This window comes from Rhineura floridana, chromosome 2 (assembly GCF_030035675.1).
Source record: "Rhineura floridana isolate rRhiFlo1 chromosome 2, rRhiFlo1.hap2, whole genome shotgun sequence".
NCBI classification, from domain to species: Eukaryota; Metazoa; Chordata; class Lepidosauria; order Squamata; family Rhineuridae; genus Rhineura; species Rhineura floridana.
Genome location: NC_084481.1, coordinates 166,197,997 through 166,215,214, shown reverse-complemented (window position 1 = coordinate 166,215,214; position 17,218 = coordinate 166,197,997). Strand labels below are relative to the sequence as shown.

Here is a 17,218-nt window from a genome sequence, read left to right as displayed (position 1 = left end):
ATTGTTCCCTACCTGGAAGATTTCCTAATTTGATCCTCATTGATTCACAAATCATGGGAGGGATCTACACATCACCTTAGCAGCCTTTAATCAATAATGCCAAGAGCCAGTTGTTCCGATCTCTTCGCCTAATGCACAGAATTATTAGACTGGCACAGGACAGAATAAACAAGACATGTACAGTGATGTCACATCTTCTGTCCTCTACATCAGTGGACCCCGTACACGGGACAGTAGCCCCAGGCTTGATTGTTTCTACATTCCAAACCACTCCCAGGACAAGTCACCATTTGCGTCCCCTGCAGTGGTCGATACTGCTCTTCCAAGCGACATAGCAGCCAGGCGTCACCAAAGGCTAGCGCTATCACCAAGGTTCATCACTCCCTACTATGATGGACACATGAACCCAATCTGTAAGGGGAATTCTGTTTCATGACCCTAGGCGAACACTAATCAAATCACATGCCACCCCTCACAGGATGGGGGGCCATACGCGATGGCCAGATGATCCAAGGATTTTGGTTGACACAGGAGTTCTTACTTCCCATCAGTCTTCTGTAGCTGCACATGATCCACCTAGCACTAAAGCACCTCGCGAGATTGAGAAAGCTGGAGGTGGTGATTGTGAGAACCAACAATGTGGCTATCTACCTCATTTGAATTGTCGGGGGCATAGGGTCGGCTCAGCTCCAGAGGGAAGCCTCACTACTGTTCCTATGGGCAGTGGTTTACCTGGATTCAATCCAAGTGGAATACCTCAGAGGGGAGGACGACAGTCAAGCGGACTGGTTGAGTTGGGAGCAAATCCATCAGGGGAAGAGTCAAAGTAGATCTCTTTGCCACCCACCTCAACTGTCAGGTGAAAAGGTTCTTCGCCAGATACGCAACACCAAAGGTGGAAGGAATAGATGCCCTGACATCCTGGTGGCCTGCAGCTCATTTGTATGCCTTCCAGAGGGTACTCCAAAAGAGCTACTGGTTGCTCTATATTGGCCAAGGAGAGCCCAGTTTCCGGAACTCTTGACCTGGTGGTCACTCCTCCTTAACAAATTTCCCCTAGGGATGTCTGCTATCACTAGCACAGCTTCTCCTCCCAGACTTGGGATGGCTGGTGCTTCATGTCTGCAATTGAAGAGGTGATGCCTGCTAAGAAGGGCCCTCAGCCGTCGGTAATGGAGACAGTGATGGCCTCTTGACATCTACCTACTATTTGGATTTACGAGGGCACTTCAAAACCTTTCTCAACTGGGTCTCAGAGGAAGAAGATACCTCTTAAGAAGCCTGAATCAGTGAGGTTCTCTCCTTCTTCAAGATGGGTTAGCGTTGGGACTCTGACCCAACACCTTGAAGCATCAGGCTTCAGCTCTGTCAGCAATTCTGTCCTGATCCCCAGTGAATCCACTGGGATCTCATCCCTTCCTGAAGCATTTCCCTTGCGGAGCAACACCGCTACCCAACATGGGACCTACACAAATGCTGACTGCCCTTCAGAACTTCCCTTTGAACTACTGAGTAAACTTGGTCTCCACCTACTGTCCTGCAAGGTGTTATTTCTTGTGGCCATTACCTCGCCTCAGAGTGTCACAGCTGTTGACAAGCGTTACTGGGTGTTTTCATAAAGATAGGGCTGTTCCCTGCACTGTCCCTTCCTTTTCTCTTAAAGGGTTGTTTAACTTCCTCTGTCAGCAAGAGCTTGTTTGTCTTTCACCCAGCTTCGTTAGGGAAGAAGGTTTCCACCTCAGCGCTAGCCAGGTGGATGAAGCCTGCATTACGATGGCATATGCTTCCCTGAGGTGAATTCACCCCACCAAGGTAGTGGCCCACTCCACTAGGGTGGCAGCCACATCTACAGTGTTTTCCTACAGTACTTCCCTCCTGGAGATCTGCAGAGCGGCTACATGGGCTGATCCTAACACATTTATTGAACTCTACAAAATAAATGATTACATCTCTGCTGAGGCGACATTTGGGAGGAGAGTGCTACAGCATGTTCTCCCAGACCAATAATGTTGTTACAGCCCAGCTATATTCCCACCCTACATGGATCAGCTTTGGTATGTCCCACCTGAGATCATATTCGTATGCACAGGAAAAAAGACATTTGGTCTTACTGTGAAATGGTTTTCTCTGTGCATGTCAAAGATGACCTCAGAGCCACTCCCTATGAGGGCTGGGCTGCCATAGTTCTTTAAGTGAGCCTGTGTTTAGCAGAGAGAGTGTGAGTGCTGTTTGTTTTTCTTCAGTTGTATTTTCTACAGGTTAAGTCTGTACTCTTCTAATTTGCTTGTCATAAAGAACTGAGATAAGGAGCCACAGGAAGTGCCTGCAAAATTGAACAGGGCTCTTTCTGCCTTCAACCACTAGGTGGAGCTAGATGACCCACTTGAGGTCATCTTTGGCATGCACAGAGAAAACTGTTTTATGGTAAGACCAAATGTCTTTTTTAAAACAATTCTGTCATACATGTTAAGAATGGAGCATAGCTCACTAGAAATGCAAGTTCCTCTGTTGTGAGTACAGCAGGATCTTTTGCTGGAGTTACCCGCACGTCACCCCCAAAGCGTATATAAATCTACCCTTAACCCAATGACACATACACAGAAAGTAAAATAAAGAGTGGTTTTATTAAGAGAAGAAACAGTGAAAAATATTGCAGTGTACAATTACAATTTAACAATGAGCAGCTTTCTAACTATTATTCATTCATTCAGGAACACTAGATAGACTAAAGCAAAGAGACTAAACTTATGCACACTTTCACATCAAACTCACCCACACAGAAAGAAAAGGAAAGAAAGAAACCCAGAAGTTGTGTATACCTTTCCTGGAGAGTTGCTGGGAGTCTAAGGCTGAGAGAGAGACTTTCATATCTAGCCCAATGAGCCAAAGCTTCACCCTTGTGTAACCAGCGCTAGATTTGAAAGACCCATATCCTTAGCTCTGAAGCTCCGCAATTGTCCCAAAGGTGCTAGGGAGCATTGATAAAAAAAAAGCTGTTGGAGCCCTCCAGAAGAGGAACTGCCGACCCCTTCAAACCCCTCATGTTTTATATCTTTTTCTAACTAAACTGACCCCAATGTAAACCCAATGTAAATGTCCCCAGGAAGATGTGGACGTGACAGATAAGAACAGTGAAAGAGTTTAGGAGTCCTGGTGAAGGAATCTGGAGTTTTTTTCCAGAAACCATTCCCTGATAAGTTCCCAGATAATAGGTGTGATCTCCCTGCTGTCAATTCCTGATGTTTCAGGTAATCGTTATCCTGTCTTCTCCTAAAGGTTAACATTATCATAATCCTTATGTAAATAGTTTGTTTGAAAGGAGTGCCTGATTCTTACTGGGCAACATTCCCCAAATTTCCATAGGAGTTAGGAAGTCCATACCCTCAGGCTTTCAAGATATGTAGCTACTCAGAGATCACGAGGAGGCTGTTTCCCAGGAATCTTTGCTGTTGGACTTCCGGGAAGGGTGACTTAGCCTGTGCCTGCTTTTGAGACGGGCTCCTGCCTCAAAAGAAGCTTATTCAGATATATCAGTCAGTTTTTTTTTTTTTTTTTTGACTGATTAAACTTCTCCCGGGTAGGGAGAAACGAAGAGATTAACCTCAAAGCCTATTTTTGTTGGGACGACCAGATCTCATTAATTTATGGGACGAGGTCCAGCCGACGAAGGTGGGACGGATTTTCAACAACAAGCTCTATCTGATAAAGCGAACGTTCATCTTATCTTCTAAGAGAGAACGCACTAACAGGCAAGCACCCTTCTTTCTATATTTTTCTTTTACTTGACTTAAATTGTTGCTGTTTAAAAGAGATTTGCCAGATTGATCGGTTTTTGACATCTCACTGGGGAGCCATAACTTCTCTCTGCTACTCACTAATTAATAGCTTATCTCTGTTTTTGTTGCAAAAAGCTGTCCTGGATTTGCATTCTAAAGATATACACAGAAGAGGGATTTCTATTCCAGATTTTTATTTTGAAGAATATTATATTGTCTGAGACTACTCTCTTTTTGGTCTATTTTATTTTGACGAATCTGTTTCCTGACGACCGCCATTAATTGTTTCGATCCTGGGAACTGCATTTTGTTTACTTAAGCATGGAGAGATAAGGCTGTCTGCTCTGTTTATACTGTGATGTCACCAAGTTTGGAGTATTAACCCAATTGTTGCTGAAATAAGAAGTGGTTTTCCTATATTTTTCTTTTAAAATGGCAATTAAGAAAGTGGCTGAGAATCTGGAAATAACTATGTTTCAGAAAATAATGGATGAGATTGAGATAACGAAACAAAACCTGCGACAGGGTTGTAAGGAGCTGAAAATTGAATTGAGTAAAATGAAGCAGGAGATTAAAGATATAGGGGTCCCTGTGAGAGAGGTGACCCTGGAAGGGGTCCCTGTGAGAGAGGAGACCCCGGAGATTGGAACAAACGTGGAACAGGAAAAAGATTTGGAGTCTATGGACTTTAGAAACAAAATCTATTGTTTGGAGACACAGGAGATTAAAGACATAGGGGTCCTTGTGAGAGAGGAGACCCTGGAGACTGGAACAGGGGTCCCTGTGAGAGAGGAGACCCTGGAGACTGGAACAGGGGTCCCTGTGAGAGAGGAGATCCCGGAGATTGGAACAAACGTGGAACAGGAACAAGATTTGGAGTCTATGGACTTTAGAAATAAAATCTATTGTTTGGAACTCAATGTTATCTCTGAAGAAATTAATGAAGATTCTAGAGATAAAGTTATCAATGGCATGGATAATCTTCTGGACTGGAATGATGTGATGGAGCCCAATATAGAGAAAATCTATGGAATTAACTGCAGCCATGTGACAATGGAAAAACTTTCAAGAGATGACCCAGTGTATTTTGAAAAAAAGAACAGAGATATGATTTTACAGCAGTATTTCAGCAACCTATTCAGAATGGATGGCAAGAAAATATTTGGGATAGAGGTAATTCCCATCAGACTCTTACTATATGACTATGGCTTTGACAGCAAGATTATTATGGAATACTGATAATGGAAGATTGGATACTGAAATTACTGGACTTAACAAGACTACTGAAGATGGAAGATGGAAAATGGAACTAATAGGGATAATAGAACAATGGCTACTGAAATTACTGAACCTAACAGATTCTGATGTGATGGATTAATTGAAATGTTTATTTTGACTATGGTTATGACAATAAGATTATCATAATTAGTAATGAGATGGATTAATCGATATGCTTATCTGGAAAAAAAAATTGATAGATATATTTCTTAAAGAATTGAAACCTCTCTTTGACTTTTTGTGGAAAGAATAAAGTAATGTTTATGAGATTTGATGATTAAGTAAGATAACTACTGGAGGAAAGTGATTTTATAATATGACTTAAGAGACAGGATTGTTATATATTATAGACTTATAACTGATTTGATCTTTGACAAATGGGAAGTCAATATTTTACTCTTTATTTTTTATTTTTGTTTTTTTTTTCTTTTTTTCTTTTTGTTTAACTATTTTTGATTTTGTTTTTTGTCTTTGAATGTTTTATGATTTCGTCTTGTATGTTTTATGAAAATCTGAATAAAAAATATTGAAAAAAAAAAAGGAATCTTTGCTGTTACAGGTTTTCCAAACTCTGGTTTACTGAGGTGAATCAAATATTAAAAATCCCCAATATTTTGTTCCTCATTACAATGTTTACACACTTTTTGTTTGATCTATATATCTAAAGCTGGAGTTCAACTTCCTAGGAATTCTGTCAGCAAAATTATAGAAAGAACTTATTTTTACTATGGTTTTGTATTTATTTTTTTTACTGACACTATGAAGTCAGTGCCTTGCTTTAAAATTTCCCATTAAGGAATCTAGTTCAAGAAGGGTGTTCAGTAACAGTACATCCCATGTTCTCCTCTTTTTTCCTTTTCCTAAGCTAACTTTCACTGTTTAAAGCTAGCCAATGAGTATCATGTCACTTCAGCTAACATGAGATATCTCAAATTTCAGATGATTTGCCCGGAGATACTCCATTTACTCTGCTCTCCTACTTCTCAAAGATAATTTCAGATCCAAGAATGTTGGTCTGTGCGTTCTCTTTTGCCGATTCTTTATGATTATTGGTATTTTGTCTTAAAGTTGTGCCATATAAGGCCCCATGATTGAATATATTTTCCATTGTTTGGGTCTGGTGCAAGATGCAATATTTGCCTAGATTTCTCTGTCCCACTGTAATAGAAAGCCAAGCCTTTTTCAAAATGTTTCTTCAGTTTTTAGTTTGCCAAAACTACCAGGGGTCTTATCATGGCAAGGTAACCGTTCAGACACCATAGAAAGAATGGCTTTCATAACAAATGGCTTTCATAACATAATACTTAATGTTGCACAATACTCACATTTTCAGTGTCTGAGAGAGAAAGAAGATATCTTTATACACAAGGAAGCCTTGTTGCATACTCACCAACAGCACTTTCATTAAGCTCTCTTGTCTGTTTCATTTACACTGCACTAACAACTTTCTCCCCTCTTTCTTTGCTTCTAGTTGTTGCCTTTTATTTCTTTTCTTTATGCTTTGCCTTTTTTAGATTCAGGTGTCTGTTACCTTCCTCTGAGGAACAAGAAGGTAAAATGTTAATGTTATTTTTACATAGACAAAGTGCTATCATGCCATCTTGCATGACTGGCAAAGGAAAAGAAGCCAGCTTTAGGTCATGATGTACATTGACCCTCGTGCAGCTCTTGTTACCTGTATTTTACCATGTCTACCAGGTGTGGCAGCAGTTGTATAAAAGCAGAAGTACAGGATTTACTTGTGACAAACTGACAATATATTTAGGGGGAGAATAGCATAATTAAAATGTCTCCAGACAGTGTAACTCTGCTGCCCGCTGCCATGAAAATGTTAAACAAAGTATAAAACTCTGCACACTTGTATGGAAGAGAATATATAACTCTATCAAAGTCTTTTTTTAAAAAACACAAAATTTAATGTTGTTGTTTCAATTTTGTAGGAAGGAACAACCAAAATTGGAAGAAGTGATTCAAACCAGGAACAGGATATTGGTAAGAGTTATGAGAAAGTCCCCAAGCTCTTGCAGAAAAATAGTGAGAGCTTATCCTTACTAGTTTTTCTGGATATTCACACCAAAATTTTCTACCAGGAAAATAATAAATATTTCCCCCTCCAAATCTCACAATTTAAGTAAATAAGAAATCCATGCATTTTGCAGTTTTGCAGGGTCAGTGGATTGAAAGGGACCATTGTGTTGTAGACAACCAGCATGGGATCGTGACTCTGCGGCCTCTTCAGGGAGCACATTGCATTGTGAATGGTCATGAAGTCACAGATTCTGTCCGTTTGTCACAAGGTGAATTCTATTCTTCTGCCTTTACAGTACTGCTGCCATCAGCCATGCCTAATAGTTATGTAAAATGTTTTGAGAATAGCATTATTTATGGAAAAGGTTCATAATGTCTTTTAAACATTGAATGGCTTGATCCTAGCTATGTTTTCTCTTGATTTCAGTGGGACTTACAATGCATAACATTTATTGTTACAGTAGTGTGTGAGTGCAATAATTGCTATGCCCATTTTTCTGGGGGAAATTAGATTTGAGAAATACTTGTTTAACCAAAGGCCACGCTAGCTAAGATGGGGTTTAAAATCAAGCCGCACTGGTAGCTTTGGCTTAGCACCTCCGATGCTTATATTGAAAGTCTGTAACTGAATGTCTCATTCAGTGTTCTCTGAAGTCTTAATGCAAAGGCCAGCATGGTGAATTGAAAACAAATTCAATAATGATGTGATGTACCAGATGTAGTGGCAGTCTTAAGGTTTCATCTCATATCATTTCAAGTAACTTCCAAAGTAGACACACTATAAAGATGCCTTCATAATTGGTGTGCAAGTCTCATTTTTCTTGCAGTGCCAACACTGGTGAACGTGGCATGGCATATCTTTCTTAAAATTTTTATAATGCCATTGGAAAAAAGATTGAAAATAAATCTGCCAGCTTCAAGATGCTGTTATGGTACAACTAAATTTGGGATACTGTGTACGGTTTCGGCCGCCCCATATGAGAAGGTTATTGTAGAGCTCAAAAATGGGCAGATAAAAGCAGTCCAAAATGATCAAAGTAGATTGGGCACCTTCCTTATGAAAGAAGGCTAAGGGTTTGAGGCCTTTTGGTTTAAAAAACGAAGAAGATGGAAGAGAGACCTGATAGAGATTTATAAAAGAACACATGATATGGAGAGGGTGGATACTCTCATAATGCTAGAACCCTGAGTCATGTATGAAATTGATTGGGAGTAGATTCAGGATGGACAAAACATAGCATGCTTTCATACAATTCAGAATTAATTTAATGGAATTCACTGCACAGGATATAGTGATGCCTATTGGCTTAGATGGTTTTAAAAGATGATTAAACAAATTCAAGGACTACTGATAGACTTAGAATTAGCTATATGGATTCTCTCATGGATGACAGACGTCTCCAAGTGGGTATTGTAGCTCCCCCTATAGCTCAGAGACAGCAGACGTTTAAGTTCCTCCCCTCCTGCTGAGGCTTAGTTTTAGTTTCCTGTCAGCTCGGAGAAAATCTTGTCTGGGTTCTCTATTCTCCTCACTGAGATTGTTTTTCTTTCTGTGTTCCTTTCCGGTATATTTCATGGTTTTCATCCTTTTCTGCCCTCCCTTATGTTCCTGAGTGCTTTCTGGGAAAATTCTTTCTCCTTTCAGGTCCTTGTTTACTGAGTGTCTTACCTGTCAGTTCGTCTGTTCTTTCTTCAGAGCAATTTGGTGGTCTTTAACCTACTTCAATGTCTTTCCTTAAAAAACACACACAAAAATCCCTGTTTGTTTGTTGGTATTTTCTTTCTGTCACATCTAACGCTTTCTCTCAATGCTGCCTAACTGTCTTCCTCTCAGTTCCGTTCAGATCTGCCTTTCCTGATCAGCTGTCTCGTTATCTGAGCTTATTTTCTCTGTTAACTCCTGCCGGACCTACTATTTTGTAATGGAGAAACGTAGCGTTAAGACTCAGCATTCTAAGAAAAAGCAGGCTAAAAAATCTGGACAGTACTCAGCCACAGCCATGTTCAGATCCCAGTCCTCGCAACTTCCCTCCATTTTGAATAGAAACCCACCTCCGATTACTAATGACCCTGAGGAGGGCACTTCATCCAGCTATTGCGGTAGACATGGCCCTGGTATGGAAGTATTCCCAGGTAGGGAGGCCACGGAGGCAGCCCCTTTGCCTGAGGGGTTGCGGGAAGCAGCGGTGGTAGCTGCAAGCGGAGACGTGGCTTCAGGCTCTAGCAGGCCAACGGTGGCAATGGACGCCATTTTTGGTAGCAGGGCGAGGATGCCCGCCAATTTGGAGGCTGGAATGAGAGAGCCCGCCGTTTTGAATGCTGGAATGAGAGCGCCCGCCACTTTGGATCAGGGCAAAGTGGCAAGGCCTGCAATTTCAGTGCAAAGGGGCGGTATAGCCCCCGCTGGCTCACAGGGCAGCAGATCACCACCACCCGATTATTCACAGCGTGCCCAAACTGCTGTGTCTTGCATTCCCGCCCTGCCACTGGCACGGCACACGCAATATTCTGTTCCACCCACAGCCTCATCCATGTCCGCCCTGTCAGCAGCACGGCAAATGCAATATTCTGAGCCACCCTATCTAACATGTAATGACCCTACGCGTCTTGAGCTTCTATCTTCAGATGAAGAGGGCGCAGGAGCTTCACCACAAGACTGGCAGAGCTAGATGGAGCAACAGTATGTGGCAGGGGCATTTGGGTTGCGTAATATTAGTCCCCCTTCCCATCTCAGAGCGACAGCATATGTCAAGGATTCCGCTGCAACAGCATCAGCCACAAGTTCTGTGGGCTGGCTTTTTTTCACCCGCAGTTCTCCAACATTTAAGGGAGGCTATGATAGGAGATTTGGCTAATTAATTGTCTGTGGGAGGCCCCCCAAAGCATATGTTGCCTCCTCCACAGAGCACAATGAATTTGGATCCCCTTCTCTTAAAGAGACACTCAACGGGGCAGCAACAGGATAATTTGCCTTCCCCGAGTCATTTCGCAGTTGCCAGGGGGCATGCTTCAGTATTGGGCTCTAGACAACAACCGCCTCATGATGTTGACTCACAGCCTGAGGCTGAGGGAGATACGATGCTAGATGATGGAGAGTAGAATGATGGTTCGGGCATGGATGAGTTAGTGTCAACTAGACTGTTTTTGGATGTGTATTTCCCTCCCTTATTTGCTAAAGTGATCGCTGCTCTGGATTTATCTTCTATGCAGCAGCAACAACAGCAGGAACCGGGCTCTAAAAGTGCTATGGTGTTACCAGTTCCTAAGACATCAAGTAGATGCATTCTGTTACCCGCCCCATTCAAGGCTATAATGAAATCAAACTGGGATTCTCCGTTACAGTGTAGGAAGGGCCAATAAGTTTTATGCTGTCGGAGTATCCACCTGCCAGGTTCCTTCCTTCTCCAGTCTCCAGCTCCGTAGTGGAGCAACAAGCAGTCTCCAGCGAGATTCGTCATCTGCTGAACATCTCTGCAATAGAGGAAGTTCCTTCTGACGAGTGTTTCACAGGGCTCTACTCAGTCTTCTTCTTGGTGGGGAAGAAAGACAGAATGTGGCGCACGGTACTTGACCTCAAATTTCTCAAATTGCTTTGTTACCCAGTGGAAGTTCAGGATAGAGACTCTAACGTCCATCAAGCAGGCTCTGCAGCACCAAGATTTCCTAGCATCAATAGACTTGAAGGAAGCATACCTTCGTATTCTGATTCTTCCAGCACACCAATGTCTGCTGCATTTTTATTACAATGGAGATCATTACCAGTTCAAAGTCTTACCTTTTGGTTTGGCGTCTGCTCCAAGAGTCTTCACCAAAGTAATGGCAGCATTAGTGGCCAGCCTTTGAATGTGAGGTCTGCACATATATCCTTATCTGGACAATCTCCTGATCCAATCAAAGTCCCTTCATCAGGCGCAGGAGGACGTCCAGATAACATTGGCCCATCTAAAAGACCATGGCTTCTTAGTGAACATTACAAAGAGCCAGCTAATTCCATCACAGCAGTTGCAACACCTGGGGGCATGGCTGGACACTGTTCGCCAATCCATCTCTGTCTCACTGGAGAGGGTTCACAAAATCAAGGTCATGGTAATGTTGTTGGCTTGCGTGGCATCGTCAGATTTCATGAAGTTGGCAGAATTGTTGGGTGTGATGGCCTCTGCCATAGGAATTACTCCTTGGGCTTGTTTGCACTCTCGTCTGCTACAATGGTTGCTACTCCGCTACCAGGATGACATTGTGCACTACAGGCACTGCTGTGTCCTGATTCCCCGACACATCAAGACTTCTCTGTATTGGTGGACATCAGAGATGTATCTGCAGAGGGGCATCCCTCTGTATGATCCTCCTCGCTCACTCATTACCACCAATGCGAGTCTCAAAGGTTGGGGAGCTCACTGCCAGGGGCAATATATCCAGGGCACGTGGTTGTAGAGAGAGTCGGCCAGAAGCATCAGTCGGCTGGAGCTTCGGGTGATGCATCTGGCTCTTCGACAGTTTTATAACTCACTCAGGTTTCCAGATGTTCTGATTCGCACCGACAACACTACAACCCGGCCCACTTGAACAAACAAGGGGGCACTCAGTCATTGGCACTGCACAGGGAAACTATGGTCATGCTTTCCTGGGCAGAGCAGCATCTTTCCTCAATCAGAGCGGAGTAGATCCAGGGACAATTGAATGTGACAGCCGGCTGGTTGAGTTGACAGCACCTGTTCCCGGGGGAGTGGGCTCTCAACAGAGAGGTTTTCAATTTCCTTCAGACAACGTTCGGTACATTCATCATAGCTCTGTTCACCTCGGAGGACAATCACCAGAAGAAACGTTTTTACTCTTGCTACCTGTCTCACAGGGCAGAACAATTAGATGCCCTAGCAGTTCCCTGGCCGAAGGGCCTGCACTATGTCTTTCCTCCGACACCTCTATTATCCAGAGTGCTCAAGAAAATTCAGTTAGAAAGGGCCAGGGTGGTGTTAGTCACCCCCTATTGGCCACGACGTCCATGGGTTTTGGACATCATTCAGTTCACCACATCACCACCACTTCATCTTCCGTCGCGCCCAGACCTGCTCCATCAGGGTCCTCTGATGCATCTGGACCCCCAGTGGCTTCAACTAACCGCCTGGAAATTAAACACCTGCAACTGTTGAATTCTGGCATTCCGGCAGAGGTGGTGACAACATCTAAGCTGCCAGGCGCCCATCGACCATTCAAAGTTATCAGGTGACGTGGGCGACATCTTGCTGTTCGTGCAATAAAAAAGGAGTTGCTCCTGTATCGGCTGGGGTGTCTAACGTACTGTTGTTTCTGCAAGAAGGTCTTCAGAAGGGCATACGTCCTAACACTTTGAAGAGGCAGCTTTGTCATTCGTCTTACAAGACAGGGCGTTTGATTCACTAGCGATGCATCCATAGTTGAAGTGTTTCCTCAGGGGAGCTACAAATCTTAGTCTACCAGTTGTTCATCGCTTTCCCACCTGGAGTTTGCATACAGTTTTGTCTGCACTGCAGAAACCTCCATTTGAGCCTCTGAATTCCGTCCTACTGAGAATCATGTCGCTTAAAACAGATTTCTTGGTTGCCATTGCATTGGCGCGCAGGGTATCGGAATTACACGCGTTATCCATTCAAAAGCACCTATGTTCCTTTCATAAAGACAGAGCGGTCCTACGCACCTATCCAGCCTTCGTTCCTAAGGTGAACACATTGTTTCACAGACAACAGGAGTTAATCTTGCCTTCATTCTGTCCTAACCCTTCTCACCTCAAGGAAAAGGCATGGCACTCCTTGGACATTAGGCGCACATTAAAAGTATATATTAGCAGAACCGAGTCTTTCAGACTATTTCTTTCCATCCAGCCACTATGGGAAAACAAGTGTCTTCTGCAACACTGGCACATTGGATTAAGGCTTGTATTTCACTAGCTTATGAGGCACTACACCTACCATCTCCTTTACATATTACAGCACACTCTACCAGGTCTGCTGCCACTTTGGCAGCTTTTTTCATGGATGCTCCATTGGCAGATATCTGTCGAGCAGCAATATGGTCCACTCTGAACACTTTTACCAAACACTATAAAATTGATTTGTATGCCTCGGTGGAGGCTTCTTTTGTCTGCAGGGTTTTACAACAAGTCCTGCCTACATCTATCCCGCCCTAGATCTGCAGCTTTAGTACGTCCCACTTGGAGACCTCCGTCATCTATGAGAGAAGGGACAGTTTGTCCTTACCATAAACAGTGTTTCTTCATGGATGACAAGAGGTCTCCAAGGCCCACCCTTGCAGAGTTTCCTCTGGTGGAGGGGATGAAGTCAATGAGTGCCATGACTTTTCTGTATTGTTTGTTGTTGGTCAGTAGACCATGTTACTAATACACTTAGTGACTATCAAGTTTGGATGTTTTTTCTATGTTTTATGTTGAATTTAAACTGAGGCTGAATTCCAAAGCTTTACAAGAAATGAATTGAGCCTCAGCAGGAGGGGAGGAGCTGAAATGTCTGCTGAAGTGTTTCCTGTCTCTGAGCTGTCGAGGGAGCTACAATACCCACTTGGAGACCTCTTGTCATCCATGAAGAAACACCATTTACAGTAAGGACAAACTGCCCCATCTCTGTGTTTGGATGCTGAATACCAGTTGCTGAATGATAAAGAGTTGGTGAAATTGTTGCCCTCATACCCTGTGTTTGTGTGGGCTTCAGGGATGGGTGAGAATGCCACTGAATCCAGATTTAGTACTGGATTTTTCAATGGTTCACATAGTCTCCATCTTTGTGGAGCGATCCTGTTTGCTCTGAAATTCAGTGGCTTTTCCCCGACACCGTTTTTTCTCCCTCGAATATTCCCTCAAATAGATTGTTCTTTTACTGTTTTTACTGACAGCACAGTACCCCTGCCACCTCCCACCACTCCAATAATCCAAACTCCAAGTGGGGGGAAAAAAGCCGCATCTCACCCACATTAACTCTAGGAGGAGATGGGAGGCTCTGAAAGCTGCTTTCCTCTTTTCCTTTCTAAAAATAAAATAGCCTGTCTCTGCTTGCTTGCTAACATGAAAACTGACCAGCCTCACAGCTGAGAAGGAGAAGGCAAAACTGCTTTCCTTTCCTTTTATCAATATTTTCTTTCAAAATATTTTTGGAGTGGGAAAATCTCAGACTGGTAAAACCAGCAGAAAGTGGACAAAGAATGAACTCGAATTGATACTGCTTGTTAGGTTGATAGAATGCTTTCAAAGTGGCACCAGCTAACGGATCCCATCCCTAGTGGGCATCTAGGAAGCATCTGGTTCACCACTCTGAAAAAAATATGTTTTAAGTTTGTATATTTGTTTTTAATGTTGTTAATTGTTGTAAACTGCCCAGAGAGCTTCGGCTATGGGGCGGTATACAAATGCAATAAATAAATAAATAATAAAAGGATGCAGGGGTAGATGGACATTTGGTCTGATCTAGAAGGGCTTCTGTTCTTAATAATTGGTGTAGTGATAGGTGGGGAATTGTGCTAATTTCCCATGATTAATGGCATGAAGTTCAGCCTTAGGAGAGTCGCCATCCCTGAGCCAGCTTCCCCACAAGGTTTTGGTGAGGATAACAATAACAGATAAAAATATATTGTAATCCACTATGAGCTTTTCACTGTAGCAGCAAAGAAATATAAGTATGTTGATCCAATCTAATTTTGTTTTTCTTTAAAATGTGGCTTTACGTAATTTTTCCTAAACACTTCATTTAAACCAGTTTCCCCCAACTTGGTCCCTTCAGATATATTAGGCTACAACTTTCATCAACTCCACCCACCATAGAAGTCAAAATCCAAAACATTTGGAGGGCCCCATGTTGGGGAAAGGGTGATTTAAGCATTTTATACTTTGTTTTTTATTTCTATAATGTTTTCACTTGAACAATTTGAGAATCTCAGTTAATGCCAAACTAGGATCTAAAATGTCTTTTAGTTACTAGGATACTTCCAGAATTAAATTAATAAAAATATATTTTTAGTCACATGATATCTGATATTTGCTTTTATTTTTCAAAGCTTAAAATTATAGAGCCAGAAACACCACATTTGCAGTAGAATGTACCATGAATACATGTAAAAAGTCAAATATTTGTGACATCGTTTAAATAACTTCAGATTTCTCATTTTGTCTTTTCTCTTGTTTTTAGGAGCTCTTGTTATTCTGGGCAAAGTTCACAAATTTAGGTTCAACCACCCAGCTGAGGCTGCCATTTTAAGACAAAGGCGATCAGTAAGTTTGGTGTGTTGTCATTTCCCTCTCCCCATTGCTTCATTGGCTGTTAATGTCAGTAAATGGGAAAACGTAACATACTTATTTGCCAGGAAGAAAACTTACGTACTTTATAAAAGGACTGTGTGTTCAAAAATGTTAGGGACTTGCTATTGGATAGCAGTTTTTGATACCATTGACTGTATTGTCCTTCTGGATTGTTTGGTCAGGATGGGGCTTTAGGCCAAGGAGTAAAACCAGCATGCCACATCACCCTCTTCCTAAATGGTCCCTGTAGGAAGGACCAGAACCACTATAAAACAATAGTCTGGGTCCTTCCTAGAGGGGTAATTTCAGAAGAGAGTTTTACTCACTGGCTTTTGGCCTCTGAAGTTTTTCAGAGTTCTCCTCTGTCCTCCATGCAGTTTAGCATCTACGTAACACCACTGGGTGAGATCTTCTGGGTATTTTAAGTTTGGTGTCACCAATATGCAGTTGTCACCCAATCTGTATGTTTTGTTTCCATTATAGTCTACATTTTAAATTGGTGCCTGGAATTAATAATGAACTGGATGGAGATAAACAAATTGAAACTTAATCCAGACAATACAGAGGTGTTCTGGGTCAGTAAAACAGCTAATCCAGAAATAGATTTATTTTTGCTGAGTGGGGGCAGCACTCACTTAAAATAACAGATCCTTAGCTTGGGTATGTTCTTGGACCTACCCTTGACCCTGGATGCTTATGTGATGGCCATGGCCAGGTGTGCCTTTGCCTACCTTAGACGATGTATCAACTACTCCAATTCCTGAAGGCAAATCTGACCATAGTAACCCATGCCCTAATTATAAAGTGACAGATGCTTTTGACTACTGCAATGCACTCTCTTTGGAGCTGCCTTTGAGCAGTGTCCAGCAACCTCAGCTTGTTCAAAATGTGGCAAATAGGTTGATGACTAGAGCTGTGTATTGGGTCCATTGCTCAGACAGCTGCATTAGCTCTCTGTTGTAGGCCCAGATCGAAGTGCTGGTTATGACCTTTTAAAGACCCATATGATTTGAAACGAGGATACCTGAAGGACTACCTTCTCCAATGTGAGTCTACCCAAGTATTAACAGCCTGTCTGCTGTTTGTTTCTTTTTTGTTGTGGTGTTTTTATTGTATTCGTTAGTGTTTCTGTATTTCCATTTTGTGTGTTTATATATTTGTTAGCCTTTCTTTTGCAACTGGCAGGATATAATTGCTGTATATTACACACACACACACACCCATGGAACGTTACAGGTAAGGAGGAAGTGGAGGAAAAAACTATTATCTTTTTAGTTCTCATTCTTTTTCATGGAACTGTTAAAGCATATAAAGACTGAGAACGATAGGAAGTGGTGGTGGTGGTGGTGGTGGTGGCGGTTATAAATATTTACAGCGGAGTTGCATCTTATGCAGGGGTTAGGTTCTAAAGTCAGCGTGTAAGATGAAAATCATGTATAGTCAAAACTACCCTTGAAAATCCCTTAAATCATCCATAAAGTACAGTACGAAAAACTCATGTCTTTAAACACTAGAGTCACACTCAGCACAGCAAGATGCTCATACTATGAGAGGCATGCGAGAACTGAGACCGACTGAGGGAACAGCATATTTATGACTCCCATCTCACACTCATTCCAGGGCATGTGCTCATTGAGTGGAATGACAGGCAGAATCGCCTGCACTATTTAATTTTGGTTTTTTTGAGTACGTACGGTTGAATTTGCATCAGTTAAATGCGCATATGATGCGACGCCACTGTATTACCCACCCTTTATCCAAAGGTCCCAGAGCAAGCTATAACAATTTCAAAATACAGCATTAAAAACAATTAAAAAACAACCTAAAATCACAAAATATATAAGTTGTTTAAGGTAAAGCC

The 17,218-nt window shown here is 42.3% G+C and overlaps 1 protein-coding gene across 4 annotated transcripts in view; it reads left to right on the top strand.

Annotated features, from left to right (window-relative positions):
• The window catches only part of STARD9 (StAR related lipid transfer domain containing 9), a 217,018-nt gene that overhangs the window by 123,362 nt on the left and 76,438 nt on the right, over positions 1–17,218 (top strand). For all 4 annotated transcript variants that reach the window (XM_061611273.1, XM_061611274.1, XM_061611277.1 and 1 more), the window contains 3 exons: positions 6,995–7,046; positions 7,214–7,351; positions 15,248–15,330. In XM_061611273.1, coding sequence (XP_061467257.1) covers positions 6,995–7,046; positions 7,214–7,351; positions 15,248–15,330 — 273 coding nt within the window. The remainder of the gene's footprint in view (positions 1–6,994; positions 7,047–7,213; positions 7,352–15,247; positions 15,331–17,218) is intronic.